The following is a 19,854-nucleotide window of genomic DNA, read 5'->3' on the forward strand; positions in this document are numbered from 1 at the left end:
AACGCGTCATGGCTAGCTTTCATTTGCCATGCCAGGTTTGCTGCTAACTTAACATCTTCATTTTTTGGGCCCCAAAAGGGAAGGTAAGAGGGACTCGCGTAACAAAGTTAAATGCCATCTCAGTCATTAACTGTGTAAGAAAAAAATGTAAGGAAAACAAAAAAGGAAAAATGGATCCCGGAGTGGAAAGCTTCAGACTTCATTTATTCCTATTTCTGACATCTGCTGAAATATTTTGAGCTTTTTTAAAGATAGGTTTATTTGATTTAAAAAACAAACAAAAAAAAACCCAACAACAACAAAAAAACCCACACAAAAAACCACTGTTTTTCAGATTCATGAGCAGAATTTTTTTAAGATTTCAGAGTGAGGTTTATCTTTCAGGCTTCTGGGGAATTCCCCCATCTAGAGGGGACAGTTTCTCTGCCCTGTACCGAATCCCAAGGAGTGTATTTCAGAGCAATTCTCATTCTCTGTTCTCATCTGATGATGGGGCTGATGTTCAAAGTGCCTCCAGCCAATCTCTGCTGCATCTTCACTGGTCCTCACCGTGCAGGTTAGAGGCCAATATCTATAGTAAGGCATCTATTCTTACTTGTAGTAGTAATAAGTAACCTAATGGTAATAGGTAGCTCTGAGAAGTGCTCTATTATTTCAGTAATGGTAAAAGATGAAGCAGGTGTGTTGAAACATGACTCTACACTTACCCCTTTCTCAAAAGTAAATGGAGAGTCTATCTTGGAATGAATGGTATAACACTGCCTTTAATGCACTGTGCAGAAATGTGTATGCTTCTGTCAGCCCTTCTGTTGGTGGCGACATTGATATACGGTCTTCCTTTCCTCAGGTGTATCAGGCATGTGAAAAAACAATCATCCACATGCTTGTTGAGAAAAGTTTAAGTATGAACTGGTGTAAACTTTAGTGCTGTTGGGGAGACAGACATTATTCTCATAAATTCCTTTAGAAAATTTTAAAAAATTGGTGCCTAAAACTACGTATACATTCAGACATACTCATGGAATTTGCTGCAAACATTCTCATTGATCATTGACTGTATTTATTATGTTCATTGTATTTTTTTAATATACTTAAGTTTAGAAAATTTTAATGTCAGGATATTTTTCTCATAATTAAGGTGCAGGGGTTTTTATAGTATTAAGTAGAAATATGTGTGTTCAATAGGACAGGTAAACGTGTAACCTGCCTCCTCTTTAAACTCTTGCTTCCTAGTACCTTCTTTACCTTACTGTTTAAGTTTTCCTTTTCAGTGCCTTCGCTCCTAAGTAGTAATTCCTTTGACAGATACCCTTCTACTTGAAGCAGCATGTTTACTTGTTGCTACTTACTCCTTAATAACTTATCTTTCACATAATTATTGCAACAGAAATTAAGTCAATGCTTCTGTATCCTGATATATGTAGAAAAGTAAGATTTTATTTTAATTCTATTAATTGCTGTTAGTGTATCTTACGTGTATGCAACCTGTTCAAAAATATGTAGCATCAGGACAATCTCTTAGATCTTTGTCTTGAGAAACATTAAGATTACCATGCTGAACACTTTCTTATTCAGCTTAGTCCAAGTTTTCTAAACAACTGACAAAGTTTAGTTCTTAAATATCCTTGAAATAGAGGGAAAAATGATGATGTATAAGAAGTAAAATAATTGCAGTGTAAGCATGCTGCTCTGAACTGTCCCGGGGAGCTCTCGTGGGCATAAACACAGCTGTAATTTTGTGGCCATAGTGGGTTCAGACTGGAATGTATGATTCTAGGATGGGGTGGGTTTTTTTTCTTTAAATTGCTATGTTTATAGTGCAAATAGAAATAGTATTCCATGTATATGTAAACCACATGTACAAATGAAATCACCAAAGTGCTGTTGGAGACTTCAAGTTATCAGCATTGGGGTACTATCTGTATTAACTCATTAACTACAAGGACCCATGTTTTCAGCCCTCCCACAGTACGCATTCCCTCATTTCTTCCAAATCTGTGCAATGTCCCTTCAGGAGACTTAAATATCCTGTCTTTTCTTCAGAAGACATGCACTCTGTGAAAGTGTAAATCCTAATGCAGCAGTGGGTCTGAAGAAACTGTAACAGACAGACCCACCACGAGTCAGAACACCTGCCTCCTGGATGCTTCCACATCAGAGGAGATTCTCATCGTCCTGGCACCCTCTGTGCATTCCTTGATATGGAGGCCAAGGTGGTGGTATAGGGCAGCCAGTGCTGCCTCCTCCCTTCTTCGAGACAGAAACTGGTGCTTTGCTGCCCTCACCCTGTGCTGAGTAGCTGAGGAGCAGCAATATGTCACGGCTTACATTTCTGTGGCTCTGCATGGTCTTGTCTCAGGAAGGTCTGTGTGCAGTGTGATAGAGATGAAAATCCCACCTCTGTTGTGGTTTATAGGCTTCTGTTAATCTGCTGCAAACAACAGTGACTCCAATTCAAATCTGCAACTTTAGGATGTGTTATACAGTCAGATAATGTATATTAGCCAAAGGAGGTTCTAGTAGGGCTGAACGAGCTTTCCAGTTGTTCATCCAGGCATGCCAGCAGACATGATGTAAATGACTGTATAGTTAAAAACCTAAACCACAATTAAAATTATTATACTCTTAATCAGAATTTAATCCTCTTTGCAGCCTTGGTCTGCAGGGTACTTATGTTCTTACTCTCACTGGGAATCATATAGACTCATAGAATAGTCTGTGCTGGAAGGGACCTTCAAAGGTCACCTAGTCTAACCCCTCTGCAATGAGCAGGGACATCTTCAACCACATCCAACTTCACCTTGAAAATTTCCAGGTATGGGGCATCTACCACGGCTCTGGGCAGCCACAGTATTTTTACCACGCTAATTGTAAAAAAATTTCTTCCTCATGTCTAGCCTGAATCTCTCCTCCTTTAATTTAAAACCATTACCCCTTGTCCTGTTTTAACAAGCCCTGCTGAAAAGTCTGTCCCCATCTTTCTTGTAAGCCCCTTTTAAGCACTGAGAGGCCACAATAAGGTCTGCCCAGAGCCTTCTCCAGGCTGAACAACCCCAACTCTCTCAGCCTGTCCTCACAGCGGGGCTGTTTGAGCCCTCTGGTCATCTTGATGGCCTCCTCTGGCCCCTCTCCAACAGGTCTATGTCTTTCCTGTGCTGAGGGCTCCAGAGCTGGACGCAGGACTCCAGGTGGGGTCTCGCCAGAGCAGAGCAGAGGGGCAGAATTGCCTCCCTCAACCTGCTGGCCACTTTTTTTGATGAAGCCCAGGATACAGTTAGCTTTCTGGGCTGCAAGTGGCTTGTCTCGTCGTGTCCAATCTTTCATCCACCACTACCCCCAAGTCCTTCTCCACAGGGCTGCTGTCAATCCCTTCATCCCCACCCTATATTGATACTGGAGGTTGCCCTGATCCAGGTGCAGGACCTTACACTTGGCCTTCTTGAACTTCATGAGGTTTGCATGGGCCCTCTGGACAGCATCCTGTGCCTCAGGTGTGTCACATGCACCACTCAGCTTGGTGTCATCCACAAACTTGCTGAGGGTGAACTCGATCCCACTGTCTATGTCATTGATGAAGATATTAAACAGTACTCGTCTCAGTATGGGCCCCTGAGGGACACCTCTTGTTACCGGTGTCCATCCAGGCGTTGTGCCATTGACCACTTGCTGTGACTATCCAGCCAGTTCTATTCCAGATTTAGCCATATGTATTATTCCATCAGGATCAAAGGGCCTCTATAACAACATCATTGATTTTTGCTTCTGTTTCCTAGGCTGTGAAGACATTATTGCTGAGAGCATCTCACTAGACACCTTAATTGCCATTCTGAAGTGGAGCTCTCAGCCGTACGGTTCCAAGTGGGTACATCGTCAAGCGCTGCATTTCCTCTGTGAGGAGTTTACCCAGGTCATGACTTCAGATGTCTTCTATGAGCTCAGCAAGGACCATCTGCTCACAGCTATTCAGTCTGACTATTTACAGGTAACCTGCAATGCAGAACACAGCTAGTCCCGCTTGAAGGAGCAGGTTATACCCTTACTAGGAGCGCTTGGGAGTAGCTCATCTTAAAATGTAGGTGGGAGAGGGTTTGTAAGCACACTAAGCATTCCTTTCATAGTATGTAAAAAATTAAATTGATATAGTGATTAAGAAAACTATTTTGTTCTTGGCTTGTAACACAACTCAAACTGGTATGTGCTATTGCTTAGAAGCCTAATAATAGTTTAGAAACTGCTGCAGATTGTTTTAAATGAAGCATTTCTGAACCTAATATTTGTCTTGGATGCTTGAGTGTTTTATTATGTGGTGGTAGTAGTTGTGCTGCAACAATGTATATAATGGGAGCTAATGAACTAGTAATTGTTCAGAAGGCTTCGTTTATATTCGGGAGGAGGCATAAAAATACCTTTCCTAACAGGTATTGCAGAATTTTTTATTTTTTGTGATTTCCCTTCAGTGATTGTGTGGATATTTGCTGCCATTTCTCTTCAGGGGAGATATCTTTATAATGATGGCCAGCCTTATATAGGTTATAAATGACTGGGTGGGTTTTTTTTGTTTGTTCTGGTTTTGTATGTTTGGGGTCTTTAAAAATTGTTTGTTTTTTTTTTTTTTTTTTAGTATTAAGTGATACAGATTATTTAAAGTGCTTTTTAAAAAATTGTTGACTGTAAACATTTCAGGAATTGCAGTAACAGTGCTGTTGATCTTCCATGAGAGTGTATATTGTGACTAAATTTCCTACCCTAGTTGTTAAAAAACATGTAAATAAATTTTTCAGTACATGATATTTTTTTCTTTAAAAATGTTGAGTGGTTAGCATATGTATATAGGTATGAACAAAGCAAATTTGTGTATAGTATTACTGAAGACATTTCTCTTCACCTAGATTATAATTTAGTTGGTTTAATTGTTTTTGTAGCTTTCCACACTCTGTAGGTGCTGAATTTGTAACGTTACATAAGAGATCCAAACCTCCAGTGTTAGAACTGCCTATTCTAATTAACTTTAATCAATCAAATTTAATACCTGTAAGTTTTCATGCTAGACAAAAGTTTTCCTTCTGTAGAATATTTATTTTTCTCTTCCCAGGGATTCAATAAGTGACGTGAATCTAGAAATCATGGTGGTGACATATCAGTAGTTCTACCTTAGAATATTTGGAGGAGGTGATATAGCAGATCACAAAGTACAAATACTTACTTTGTTCTTGGTACAGTTGTGTTTCTTTGTAGCTGTAGAAGACCTGTGTACGTGACCCTTTTGGGTTTGGTTTTTTTTTGTGTGTGTGTGACATTATACTAAGCATATACAGATTACTCACTTTCTCTTTCTACCAGGCAAGTGAACAAGATATTCTTAAATATCTGATTAAATGGGGAGAACACCAGTTGATGAAGAGAATAGCAGATCGAGGTAAAGATCCTTTAAACTACACAGCACTAAACCAATTAAATCAAAATGTATGGAAATTATTTTCTGTAGGTAATCTGTAGTTTAAGAAAATTTGATCTGCTTTTCGCATAGTATGATCAAAACTAAACAAATGCACTTTAAAAAAAAAAAAATCTTTTGTTCTTTACAAAATGAGAATGCAGGTATTTGAGGGGGGATGGGGTCGTTTGGACTCAAGAAGAAAAGTGGGTATCTTAGCAAACTCTATAAATTTCTAATGGCAGGGAGCAAAGAAAATAGAGCCACACTCTTCTCTTGGCACCCAAGTCAGGACAAGGGGCCATGAGGCATTAACTGAAATACAGGAAGTTCTGTTTAAACACAAGGAACTGTGAAGATGGTCAGACACTGGAACAGGTTTCCCACAGTATTTGTGGGGTCTCTGTCCTTGGAGGTGTTCAAAACCCAACTGGATGTAGCTGTGGGCAACCTGCGCTACCCGGCCTGGGAAGCGTGGGGAGGGCGCGATGGTTGTGGCCAGACCAAATTTCCAGAGGCCCTTTCAACCTCTACAGTTGTCTGATTTTCACATCTGGTGGGTTTGCTGTTGTCTCAGAATTATTTTTCTTGTAACGAATTCATCAAATAGAAAACCCTGCAGTATCTTTTACTTTTCTGTGCTCATGTAGGCTTCTCACAATAGTCTTTGTTCACTGTGTCAGCCTTTCACTTTAGTTTATGTTTCTCTCACAGAAATCTGTGGTAGTAAGAAACAAGCCATCAAGTGGCATCAGTGTTTTTCATGAAGTACATGTAAATGTATTTTTATTAGCTCAGATGCATTTTATTGCTACAGTGGTAACTTCAAGGGCAATCTCACATGGGTTGAATGTGGGAAGTAGGTTAAATATATATTTCCCAAATAACAAATGCGGGTAGTTTGTAGTTCATCCCCACCTCAGAGTGTCAATCAGATAGTACAATGAGAGGACCAGAAAGAACCTGCCTGAGTGAAAACAGAGCTGGTGTGGCTACTGTCTTTGGAGGGCTGGCCATGTTTTTGAAATCCGCTGTTATTGCTTCAATAGAACTGCTTTGTCATGGACATGTATGAAATGCAACCCAAAGTCAGTTAAAATACGTACTTTGAGTGACCTGAGTAAGTATTAAACTTCTGTTTTCAAAACAAATTTTCTAAGTGTTTGTCTCAAGGCACATTGGAATGTAATGGAGCCAGTTAAACAGTAACAGGCATGGACTGGGGAGGAAGCTGCTCATCTGGAGTACTTGTGCAGCTGCCTGGACTGTAGTGTTCATTAAGTAAAAGGCTCATTTCTCTTTCCTGGGATCATCAGATAACATGATAAGCAAAAAGATAAATAATAGCTCTGCCAAGTTCTATCAGATTAGGACCAAATTTAGTCTAGTAATTTGGTCTAAATTCCTCAGTGACACTGCTGATTTTGCAGCTCTGAATATGTGGCAGTGCCAGTCAAATACCAGGAAGCATTAGAAATTGTAGTGGGCTGTGGCCCTTACTTGAGCTGCCTGTACTGAAGAGTGAAGCTAGCCAAATTCAGGTTGGGCACAATACCTAACATGTAGGTAAGGGCAGTTAACTGGGGAGGGAGAATGACTCAAGTGTGTCATATGTTGTCATCTTGCTATTTATAGGAAGATACTCTTGGCACAAACAGGTATCCTGTGAACATGAGAGCAATTTCAGTGGGCTTGTCACAGTTGTTACTAAGGTAGGTTACATAAGGAAGCCAGAATAATTATCCCAGTGGACTCTTCAGGCCTTAATTTGTAGGAAATAAGTTTCTGACAGCTGCTGGGGAAAGGGAGAAGAGCTGCAGGACCGAGTCTTTGGCAGATAGTGCTAACAGAGAGGTACACATGTTTTGGTAGCATAGGTACCCCAAACACTCTATTTGTATTTTGTCCCTGGCTTACACTTTGAAACTGACTGCTGTGCAAATGACCCATGCTCATATAAACTGAACCTGTATCAAGGGATGCTTCATATTAGATTTTAAGGCATGAAATAGTTTTGTGGGGCGATGCTGATAAGCACTGATTTAAAATTAGAATTTTCTTTCCTTTTTTATAACTTCCTGTAAGCCCTGTAACTCCCACTTTACATCAAAAAGTTTAAATAGTAAACTTAGTATTTCTCATTCCTTCCCGCAGAGCCTAATTTACTCAGTGGTACTGCTCACAGTGTGAACAAAAGAGGTGTGAAGAGAAGAGATCTTGACATTGAGGAGCTGAGAGAGATCTTGTCTCCACTTTTACCTTTTGTCCGCATTGAGCACATCCTACCCATGAACAGTGAAGTACTGAGTGATGCAGTAAGTCAGTAGTCTCATAAAAATACTGTCTCGGGGTTCTTTGTACTTCAGATGCTGCAATATTCAGCATAGTGGGTATTTAAGGATTAGCTCCTAAAATGATATTACTCAGAGTAGTACATGTATGACTCTCTGGTTAAATTTTCTGTTTTTTTTAAATCTATCAGAAGCCTAAAGAAAAATCAGTGGTGTAAGGATTCAGTCTAAGGAATGTGTTTCTTGCAAGTTTTCCCCATATTTATATTTAAAATCCATAAAACTGTTTCTTGATTCTTAAAGATGAAGAGAGGCCTGATTAGTACTCCTCCTTCAGACATGCTACCGACATCAGAAGGTGGAAAGTCAAATGCCTGGCTGCGGCAAAAAAATGCTGGAATATATGTGCGGCCACGACTGTTCTCGCCATATGTGGAGGAGGCTAAGGTAATAATGATTAACACTTGATTATTGTTAAATTGGAGTCATCAGGGGGTTCTGTAAAGAGGGAAAGATTTTGGTATGTTTTGCCTCTCTTTGCATGTGATGGTCTAAAATACTAATGTTTTCAATTTAACAAGACTTACAAGATTGATCATCAGGCTCAAGTCTCTAGAACTGGTCAGAAAAATTTCAACAAAATTTTTTTTTGTCAAAATTGAAATGTTTACGAGACAGATCTTGATGAAATTCCACCGGAAACAAAGCAGCGTTCTGAGGGAAACCTCCCTGGTTTCCAGCCAGTTTGCCGGCCCAGCTCCTCGGCAGCCCTCCCGGCAGGCGGATGGCAAGGTGAGAGCCTGAGAGTCCCAGTTGGCAGCTACTCAGCAACCTCGGTGCCAGGTCTTTCAGGCTCCCCAGCTCCCCCCAGAGCTGGGTGGAGAACTGCTATTCCACTTGGCAGACGACTCTGGTATTTCATCTTCTTGTTTGAGTCAGAACATACCCAAAATAAGGTCGATCAGCCACAAAATGAAATAAATATTTTGTGTCTAATTTGACTTAAGTCCTTGGTGTCCCTCTTAGGCAGTAGCTTCCCTATTTAATACCTTGCATGAGGACTGTCCAACTGAAGACCTTGTAGCATCTCTGGTGGCGTTTGGTGACAGGGTGGAGATGGCTCTATGTGGGGCAGAAACATGCCACGTTCTGTTTGACAGATGGGGGCCTTATAGGTTGCTGGCTAATGCCAGCGCTTAAGGCAGCTCTGAATTAAGTCAAGAGCTCATGGGTCCCATCAGAGCAGACGACTGTGGAACAGGAGGATGAGGTGAAGCTGTGCATGTCTGCACTGCCTGCAGACTCTGACCACTACTCTGGTGAATTCAGAGCTTTTGCCCTGTGCCTAAGAAATAAAATATTTTCCAAGGGTGTGAGGAGTTGTTGGCATCTTCTTTGAGGGGAGGAGAGCAATAAACCTACTCTGCATTTTGGGGACAAAGGTTCAAGAGCACCAGGTGGCACTAAATGAGCAAGGGAAGACTAGCCAGTTAAAATTTTATCTTTGTATTTTGGATTGTTAGAACTAACAAAAATGTGTTAAAGAACGTGTGATAAAAGCTTTGACTCTTTTCAGGTATATAGGATAGGAGTGCTTTAGTAGTAATCTTAAAAAGTGCATTCTGATTCCCACCCCCCCCATCAGGAATCCTACTTGTCTCTGTTAGTTTCATATTATGCTGTTAATATTTAGTTGTTTAACCTTAGAGGGAGGACTCTCATACTTATTATCTGGTAACTATACTGCTATTTATAGTTTAATTAATGTGAAATGCAGAAACTGCAGATGAATGATTTCTGTGGGGTTTATTTGGTTTGTTTTTGTTTTGTTTTAACTCACCTGTTAGCCTCCCATTTTTTCGAAATAAGTCCATGTAACACTAAATGAGAATCCTAAAAGGGATGCATAAGTCTCTTTCTATTATTTAAGACATCTGAGGGAAACGTTTTATTTTCAGATCAGTGCCTTCTGTTCAGTGGCACAGAGAGCTGAGACCTATAGGCAGTAATTGTCTGAAACAGAGCCCAGAGGATATGCCCTCAAGAAGGTTGTTCTAATCTGACACGTACAAAATAAGCAAAGCAGCCTTCCCAGACTTTATCCACCTGCCTGCTCTCAGCTCTGTAACTCTGATCATGACTGGAAAATGGAATAGAAAATGCTGTGGAAAAGCCAAATATTGTTTCAGACGTGGAAGAATTACGGGTTAAACACTGTTAGACTTGTGGCCTGGGGGCTGCATTTCCAGCAGGTCCTGGGGGGTGTGTGTGCAGTGTCTTCATGGGGGCTCTGGTGGCTGTCGTTGCAGTCAGTCCTGGATGAGATGATGGTGGAACAAACCGATCTCGTTCGTTTGCGGATGGTCCGAATGTCCAACGTGCCCGACACCCTTTACATGGTGAACAACGCGGTGCCGCAGTGCTGCCACATGATTACCCACCAGCAAGTCAGCACTAACCAGTCCAGCCCTCCGTCAGTCATAGCAAATGAGATCCCAGGTAAGGTGCTGCATCAATGGCAATGCCAATTGCTCTCGTGTGAGCAGGTGAGGGCTTGGGGCCAGGGGGAGTAAATGTGAATTATTGAGTATTATGATATCCTCAGAGAGCAGTACTGCACTATTTGGACTTCTTCCCACCCTTATGCTTTGGTCTACTCTGAAGACATAAACTATTTTTGGATGGCACAGTAAGCAGTTAGAAAATAAGCTACTACAGGGACTAGTATCTTAACCTGCTTCAGCTGAACAATTTGAAAGACCTTAGACTGGTTAAACTTAGATAGAACACTTGCTGGAGCCTGACTGGGTGTTCTCAGAGTGGTTCTTCGTTTCCTACAACCAGTCATCCATGATAAGTAAGATCCAGAAGGCTGGAAAATGGCAAAATACTGATTTCTTTTAAAAACAAAAAAGCAGGGGAACATAACTTGTAGGGCAGTGAGCTTAACTTAGTTTGCCAGAAAAGTATTGGAATTAGGCACGCAAAACACACTCTTTTTTCAGTTTACCATATTCACTTTAGCTTTGAAGTCAAACCAACTTCATTCCTTGTGTGGCAGAGTAAGTTTTGATAGGTGGAAGTAGATATGGCCTCTCTTGACTTCAGAATACTTGGTGTGACATTCCTGATAGCCAAGCCAGGAGAATATAGACCTAAAACTGCTCTAATATATTTTGTTGTTTATGGATTTGATCTTTTGGTATCAAACGGGAAGAATGTATCTGGTGGGATTTCCAAAGTATCTAGCTCTTCCCAGCTTTCTCCCATCCCATTAATCCTCAGTGTGCATAGATAATATGCTGGCAAAAGTGGCAGCTGGTGACAAGTTGGGAGGGTCAGTGGAGGTTTTGGAGGGCACGGTTAGATAGCTAAATGACCAAGATTAAATTTTAAATTCAGTGAATTGTGCTTATGCATGTGTAGTCGGCTCTGCATACAGGATGACAGAGGGGAAACTGTGGAGAAAAGCTTCAAAGTCAACATATAATTCTATAAAGAGCAACCGTTGTGCTAAAATACAGAACCAAATGTGCCACAAGACAGGTGAAGTAATTTAGTCTCAGATGGAGCATTGTGTTTAGCCCTTTAAATGGCCAGACTGGGTCAGGTCAAGCATTTGTCTGTCCAGTCTGGTATCCATATTCCAGCAGTCACCAGAAGTGAGTGCATGAGGAAAGTGCAGCAGAAAAAGCATATAAAATAATTCCCTGTAAAGCTCTATGCGCTCTTCAACAATTTGTAGCTCAAAAATGTCCTATAGTGGATCGTGTGTTTCTGTGTAGTTAATAATTTTAAATGCGTTTTTCATCCTTTCATTAAACTTGCACAAACTTTGACATCCACTTTTAGATCAAAGTGTCACATTTCAGTAGATACGGATCAGTTTGGGAGTCTGTAGAAAAGTGATAAAGATGACATGGCATCAATAAAACTCATCTTCCTCTCTCCACCACTCCCTGTTTTATAAGCTCTTTGTATGTCAATTATGTCTCCCTTTAGTCAACTATGTTGAAAGTAAGTAGATAAACTATTTTTACAGAGGCTAGAGCCAGGACAAAATAATAGGTTTACATTACTGGAAGAGAATTTAAGGTGAGATCTTAGGAAGATTTGAAACACTAGTTAGTTAAACACTGCAGTAAGTTTTCTGGGAAGGTTTGTGGAATGGTTTTGATCTCTTTGTTTCTTGTGATTCGGGATTAGACTTGATAATACCTAAAAAGAGCTTCTGAAAACTTCTGTAATTTGATAAAAGTACTACTTGTTTATTTAGAAACTTAGAGCTGTGGCATCTTAGTAGTACATTACAGATCTCAGACTTTTTTCCCCCTGTAGAGAAAAACATAAATATACTCACCATGAATGTAAAGTATTTCATCATAAGATGTGACTTTGGTAACACTTTGCTGAATCTTACTTTCCAAAGAAGTTGAGAAAGGAGACAGGTTCTAAAAGGTTTCCAATGTTTTGCAAAAATTGTTGTTTTCTGAAAAAATCTGGCTGTGTTGGCAAACATGAGACATCTTGCAAGTCTGAAACTCCACTGCAGCTTGATTCTGTACAATTTAATATGTAGGAATTCTTGCCAGCCTTGTGGTTTGCACATAGATGGGAGCTCTGAGCCTGGCCAGTAGCTGGAGCACAGGTATTGTGTCCTGGTAACTGCCTGCGTTGCTTAGTTCTGTAATTAAGCAAAAGAATTGATTGTTTTGCCAGTGCTTTGTGCTAGGAAGGGTAGATGGAGCCAAATTAATTTGAGGAGATTCAGGTGTGTACCCAACCTATAACTTGTATGGGAATCCATCCCCAAGCACAGACGGAGCACAGGAACTGCCGGAGGGAGAGCCAGACAATGATTCCTCAGTGCACCTTAGGCCGGGCTCCTAGAACATGGTGTTTTCTACAGCTTAGGTGTTCCCCATCTGTCGCTTGCATCTTCCTTGTACCCACTGGCCCTGGTCTGGATTTGCATAAATGCTGGTGGCAGTGTGTCTTAGTGCCCGCTTGCAACACTACTGTAAATGAGTTAAGCCTCTGCTGAAGGCTGTTCCATTTTGAGGCTAGGTTCTGCAGGTAATTTGGCTTCCTTAGGTATTTTCCAGTTTCAATTTGAATTAGAAATCCTGTAACTGACTTGAGAGAATTGTATTTTTAATGTATGTAATCTCTCTTCAATATGTTTCACATGAGTAATAGTAAAAACAACACCACCAACACCAAACAAAAAAAACACCACTTTGGTTTGAGAAGAAACCACTTTTTAATGAAAAACTTGAATCATTTTTATGCCTACTGGTTTGGAGAACTGCTTCAAACTTCTCTAAATTTTTTTTTCATCTTCAGTGTTAGCAAAATGCTGGTTGCAGCTAAACATTTGGCTGCTAAACCGGGATTTTTCAGAACAATTTAAGTGTGTGGAGGACTTATTCCCATGCCTTGAAGACTGGATATAATTTGTTATTCCCCCTACCCTCCAAGTACATGAACTCAGCTGGGGGTAAGGGGGTGGGAATTTTGTACCACTTACACTCATCCTTCATGTACCAATGTAAACTTTGTGAAACTGGCACCAGTTATAGTTGCATGATGTTGGGTTTTCTCCTCTGTAATGCAGATGTCTTTTCACAGTGTTCTTACTGTCTGATCCATTTAATTTTATGAGCTTTCTTTACGGACATCTGGTCATGGTAATATATAATGCTTGCAAAGCTGGTAAAGGATCAGATGCCAGGGCTTACATATTCAGAGGTCTGGATTTGTCTTCTCTTATGATATGCACATTTTCCTGAGGACAGAAAGACCACAGAGAAATATCATTCATCATCAAACAGCAGCAAGAAGTGGCATGAGAATGTTTTGCAACAGGATAAATACCCCAAATTATGCATGATTTCATTTTGGAAAGGTTTTTAAATTTTTTTTTTCAATATGGCTGCATAAACCAACATAATTTTAAGAGGTTTATATTGGCTTACAGTTTGTGTATTTTTTTTTTAGAATGATCTTTCTGTAGTTACATAGTGGTATTGTGGCCTTGTGATTATAGAATTCCACTAGAAGTATGAAGTGTATGCCAAAAAAAATCAATGAATTCTTGGCCTGTAGAATTCATGAGGGAACATTCAGTTGTTATTTAAAATATACTACCCCCTCCTCAAATCATGAGGCATCATAAGGGGTTTACAAAGAAGGCTGTATTTGTGGCTCATTCTAGCAGAAGCTGGAAAAATGGTAATGTCTTTACATTTGTGTGATATGTGTGTATCCCGTCTGGCTTAATGATGTTCCAAGGAACATGTGTAAGTTGAACCGTTCTTGGCAGAATGATTCTTAAAAAAAAAAAAGAAAAGCCAAGTCAGCGTGATGTTAGATTTTTTTCTTTCAGAATTAAATCTAACCATTGCAATCAGACTTACTGTGTCAGAGTTCCAAAAGCAATCTCTATTATCTCCATTCTGTTCTCTGTTATCCCTCCAGTTCCCAGCCTCCTTGTTGTAAAAGAGATGATCAAACGGCTGCAGGAGCTGCGTCATACAGAGCAGGTGCAGAGAGCGTACGCACTTAACTGTGGAGAAGGTGCCACAGTCAGTTATGAGATTCAGATTCGTGTGCTGCGGGAATTTGGACTTTCTGATGCTGCTGCTGAACTTCTGCAGGTATGAAAAAATCGCTGTATAAGACCACTGCGTCACAAGAAGAGCCAGAGGCCACTAATGCATTGCAAAGAGCAAATTTGATTTTAGTTACCTCTCTACTGGGGGATCTCCGAAGCCACACCGGAGCTCCCAGGCAGAGGTGACACAAGCGGGGACGCAGGCGCTGGTCAGTTCAGCGCTGCTGGAAGATCACTGGGCCTGCTGAGCTCCCCTGTATTTCAAGGCTTCAGACAGGCGCAGCCTCCTGCTCTTTCTCACAACAAAGCAGCAATCTCAGACACAGTGATAAGGTGCCTGGAGCTTCTCACAGGCCTATGTTATCTAACACAGAGGTTCTACTCATCAAGCACACAAGGCCAGTAAAACAATTAAGTGTGATGTATGTGCTTTTTCTACGGACAGGTGCTAGTCACTTGAGCGTATTTACATTTAACTAACCTCCTCGCCAAATCTTCCGCTATATCCCCATACAACCACAAATGCTTTGCTTCTCCTCTGCTTTTGAATTGACTTAAATGTATAATCTGCCAAAAGAGAACTGCTTTGTGTGTGTACATGCAGGTGCAAAAATGCTTTGAAATGCCAGCTTAACTTTAGAACTCTCCAGGTGCAAACTATAGTGAGACTGTTGCATTTGATGTATGTAATTTTATATATGTGTAAGTGCAATGTGTAAGAATTTGTCTCAAGATTTGTTGCCATTCAGGGTGCTCTTACTGCCACAGATTTTGGGGACAATAAAAATCTGTTGAAGAGGCAGTTGATGAGAATAGTCAAACCATAACTAGAAATCTAGGTTATGATTTATTCTTGAATCAGAGAGGTGAAGAAGTTTTAAGTAATACAGTAGATCTGCACGGTACACGTCAGGGCTGGGAAAATGGAAATGGCACTTCTGTGTGTGCACTGCTGTTAAAGCAAATGCATTTATTGGCCAACTTATTCACACAGTGAATCCGATGCTGCTTGTCTTGATTTAAAAAAAAAATATATCTTTATTCTGTGATAGCTGTAATCACCTTGAGTGCTGCTGAGGCACAACTACGCTGTTAAAGTACTAGCCAATTTAGAGGAGATTTTTCTGGATGACTTTCTACTTTGTTTTATTACATGCTGGGTTTTTTCCTTTGCAGAATCCTCACAAATTCTTTCCTGATGAGCGATTTGGGGATGAAAGCCCTCTCCTGACAATGAGACAGTCCGGGCGATGTCGCGTTAACAGCACTCCCACCGCAGAAACCATGTTTACAGAACTGGACTCTTTTGTGGCCTTCCATCCACCATTGCCCCCTCCTCCACCTCCATACCACCCACCAGCAACTCCTATTCATAACCAGTTCAAAGTGGGCTGGAAACAAAGGGTGCCAAGTCAACATCCCTCACGTTCCTTTTCTTACCCATGTAATCACGCCCTGTTCCACTCCCGAACGGCTCCCAAAGCTGCACCGCCCGTCTACTTGCCCGGGGTCAAAGCGGCACCTCCGGACTGCACCAACACTACAGCTCTGGGGAGACAGACGGTGGCTGCAGCAGCGGCCGTGATGGCTGCCGAGAAGCAAGTAGTGAGTATTGTGATTTCTCTGCTTCTCCCTGTCTCTGGCCACTCAAAGTGGGTTATGGAGAGGAACTGGAGATAATTCTTATGAAGAAGTAACTTTGTTAAATAAAAGAGCATCTTAATTGGTTAGGAGGAGAATTTTCTGCCAAACTGGCTGTCAGCATTCTGCATCCCAAAGGCAGGCCCTGACCCCTGAGAGCACCAGGTGTTCCAGGGGAATTTTGGAGGGGCAAGTGGGACTTGTGAATCTTCTGAAATAATATAGTTTGCTCTACCTTAAAGCATAAGTCAATTTTAGTAGTGGAGTGCATGCTATAATTCATGGGTAGAAATGATGGTGATATTTTGGCTATTTGGAGGTAAGTTGTCCTGAAGTAAACAGATGTGTATAAAGAGAACCTGTGGAAAATGTGAAGACCTTACAGCTGTGAAAAAGACTTTAAAATGAATAGGCAGCAGAAACTGGTAATTGCAAATACAGAGGGCTTCATTATAGCATTTAAAGACAGTCATTATAGCTGCTGAACTACAATATGATGCAGTGAAATCAATGAACTCTTATATACTCGACAAAGACATAGCTTTGTGAAGTACATTAAATGCACTATAAAGAATTTGGTAATTTATTTTTGCAGTGAAAAAAATATTTTTGGTATGCAGTTGTGTCATACTGAAAACCTGCTCTTTAGATGCAGATTTAATCTTGGGTTCTGAATGGAAACCTGGATTTTTATTTTTTCCTTTAACAATTGTCCTAAATATGTTGTACTACTTGTTATATTTAGGTTAAAATATTTAACTTCACATTAGAGTTGTTTGCCATTGTTTATTCAAGGGTGGGTTTTGTAGCATGGCTCTCTCTATTGATCAATACTGACTTCACTAAGGAAACCATATAGTGATCTTTTTCACATTACAATGTTTCTATGAAAATGCAAGAAGCAAAAATTTAATATGGGTGATATTTTGTTCTGTATTCTTTCTGCAATTTGTGAATTACTAGTAATCAATGATTGCTAAGATTGCTTTCATTAGGAACTATAAATACAAATAGAATTTTTAACTGTTCTGTCTGGAAGCCTGTAATGTGCTTATCTCACTGCAGGATTGTTTATAGGCATAGGTGAGAAGGCAACCACACAACAGCTTCCATTCACTTTGTGAATCTGGTTAGCCCTGTAACTGATGCTCCTCCCAAGCCCTAAGGCTGTCCTGCATACGTACACGTGTGCCTGCAATTAACTTACATTAAAATGTGAAACGCAAGCAGAGGGGTTGCATCTGTAGTGATGAAATATGTATTTCATGGCTTCCCTGCACTGGAACTCTGTGCTGGAAGAAGCTATTAAGTTCTGCACTGAGTACCTGTTTAGTTTGATAATTGCAAGTGGCTTAAAGCAGGCTTACCTTTTGAGAGTTTAATGGTACACTGTCATTTACTGCATATTGCAGATGATGCTTTAAAGAAGGAACTATTACTGTGGCACAAAAGCTTCATGAAAGCAAGCAGCTGACTTGCGCTAGCAGGGAGGTGAAGGCTGGAAGACACGTGTTCTTTAGACAGTGTAGGGAACTTGCAAGCTGAGGTTGCTCTAAGCAAGGGTAGCTTAGGAAAATGCCATTTTGAATTACAGAAACTGTCCTAAATACAGTTTGTTTTTTAACTTTTGCTTTGTTCCCATGGACCAATTTCTTTTCCAGTGTACTCAGCCCTTGCTAAATGAACTGATGCCAGATATCGCCATGGGTGTGTCAGCAATGTCTTTAAAAGACAGAAGATTACCAGAGCTCACGGTCGACACAGAATTAAGCCAGACGGTTACAGAGGTAGCACCTGCTCTGCCCCAGCACATTTCATGTATTCAGAACAGACACATGCCCACTTCTCGAAAGAAACACGCAATAGAGCAAAAAATAGATGCTCGGGAAAATCAACAGGAATATCCTGACTTCTATGACTTCTCAAATGCTGCATGCAGACCCTCTACTCCAGCACCCAACAGGCACAGTCCTTCGCCTTCACAAGGCATATATTTTGGCCCAGATTTGTACAGCCACAATAAGGCATCACCAAGTGGCTTAAAGTCAGCCTATCTACCTTCCCAGATATCTCCTAAAAAACAAGAGGATTCTAGGAGGGAATACCTGCTCTCCCAAGATGGGCATCAACACAGACAAAAGAATGAGCCAATACACCTCGATGTCTTAGAACAACCTCCCCAGCGACTGGACTTGGCGTTGGCTACCCAGGAGAGTGCTGGTACTGGCCCGGTTCACATCAGGGGAAGAACAAAAATGGAGACGGATTTAACCTATGGGCTGAGCTCCACCAGAGCCTCGCTCTCTGCGTACGCCTCCGACGTGCAGGAAGAGAGACCCAGTCGCAGGCTGGCAGATGACGAGCCGCTGGAACACGGAGCGCAGCGCAGTGCGGATTTGGAAAGGGAAGATGCAGTGAGCAGGGGAAGGAGGTCTCCGAACAAACCAGACTTCCTCTATAAAAAATCTGCCCTATGAAAGCAGCCTCCACTATTTCTCCGTGCCTGAGAGTTGTAAACCTCCCATTCTTTGCAACTTTGGCCTGACTTCTGTCAGACAAATTCGTTCATGCCAGCAGATAAATTCAACTTCACTCACTTCTTTTGTACATACATTGCTTTGTTAGAGACAACATGTTATCACTTTGTTTTTAATGCTGCTTCTGGTTTTATTTTATGGGAAATTTTTTTTGAGCAAATTTAATTAAGCCTTTTTAAAAAAAAAAAAGTTGGTACCTTTTTTCTACAACCTGGTAGCCTTTTGCACCTGTACATCTATTTTAGTGTATTAGTTTTGTACTAATATGTTAAACTTTATTGTCACATTTAAAGGACTGTATTTTCATACTTTTTGCATTTTCCCTTTCACCTGCCAATTCCCTATGTGCATTGGGTTGCACATTATGAAGTGTATTTTCTTATGAGATAATAACAATGCGTTTATTTTTTAATTATAGGAATTCCAAAGAACAGCACATCAAAATACTACATTTTTAGTTAGATTTTGTTTGTTTAGACCTGAAATCTTCCTGATTTTTTTTTTAAGACTATGGCAAGAATCCAGTCTAATGTTTTGTAGAGAAGTTCTGGCAGCTGGTCTTACCCCTATATAGCAAGCCCACTTCAAGAACTATCTTTGGGTTTTTAAGAGTCCAGGGGGATATTTAGGAGTCTGAATTCCAGTGAAATTCACTGGGATCTGACAGTCTGATTCTGTTTGCTTTCTGGTTCAGCTGTGACCAGGGAGAACTCCATGATCACCCAGAAGCACTTACTAGACAGACTAGAATTGTTCATTTGCCCATGCAGAAATAAATCTAGAAATACTGTAAGAAATTATAGTAATAACTTGGTCTTCCAGCTACCCACGTGTGGGGGTAAGTGAAGACCAGAGTTGAGGATTTGTGCTGAACCCCAGCGTGTCAGGAAGACAAGGCGTAGCACCTTCGCTGTCGCCTGAACGGTGACCCCTCGGCCTGAGGGGGTTCCCTCTCCCACAGAGGTGCTGGGGCGGCTGCTCCTTGCCTTGCGCTCTCCTGCCTCTGAGGAAAAAAGGGCTTCACTCTCAGCAACGTCCTTCAGTGCTCCTTACCTGAAGTGTTGCTGACTTTGTCGTTGCAGCGGCTGTTCTGTGAACGGAATCAAAGCGAAGAGTAACTGCTCTAGCATCATGGAATGTGCGCGGCTTTAGCACTCTTAACTTACACTTCCATTTCCCAGCTTTTAAAGTACAGAAGTGAGATTCATCAGTTAATGTGACATGAGGAGGGAATGTCCATGACCTGGGCTGGCTCCTGGCCGCTGGGCTGGGGTGAAGCGATTGTACCAGGCATGATGACTACAGTTTGTAAGTGCATCCTTAGTCCTTAAGGTG

At 41.0% G+C, this 19,854-nt stretch overlaps 1 protein-coding gene across 5 annotated transcripts in view; it reads left to right on the forward strand.

The window, feature by feature from the left end:
• Positions 1-19,067, forward strand: part of BTBD7 (BTB domain containing 7) — a 53,885-nt gene extending 34,818 nt beyond the window's left edge. For 2 of the 5 annotated variants that reach the window (XM_082059517.1, XM_082059518.1), the window contains 9 exons: positions 3,774-3,982; positions 5,341-5,416; positions 7,589-7,749; positions 8,029-8,172; positions 8,404-8,517; positions 10,035-10,224; positions 14,206-14,384; positions 15,518-15,946; positions 17,644-19,067. In XM_082059517.1, the coding sequence (XP_081915643.1) occupies positions 3,774-3,982; positions 5,341-5,416; positions 7,589-7,749; positions 8,029-8,172; positions 8,404-8,517; positions 10,035-10,224; positions 14,206-14,384; positions 15,518-15,946; positions 17,644-18,459 (2,318 nt within the window). In that variant the 3' untranslated portion in view covers positions 18,460-19,067. Of the gene's footprint in view, positions 1-3,773; positions 3,983-5,340; positions 5,417-7,588; positions 7,750-8,028; positions 8,173-8,403; positions 8,518-10,034; positions 10,225-14,205; positions 14,385-15,517; positions 15,947-17,643 lie in introns of those variants that run through there. The other 3 variants (XM_082059519.1, XM_082059520.1, XM_082059521.1) reach the window with 3 other exon arrangements.
• The last annotated feature ends 787 nt before the right edge of the window (positions 19,068-19,854 follow it).

The sequence above is a fragment of the Streptopelia decaocto genome, assembly GCF_964273445.1.
Source record: "Streptopelia decaocto genome assembly, chromosome: 7".
NCBI lineage: Eukaryota > Metazoa > Chordata > Aves > Columbiformes > Columbidae > Streptopelia > Streptopelia decaocto.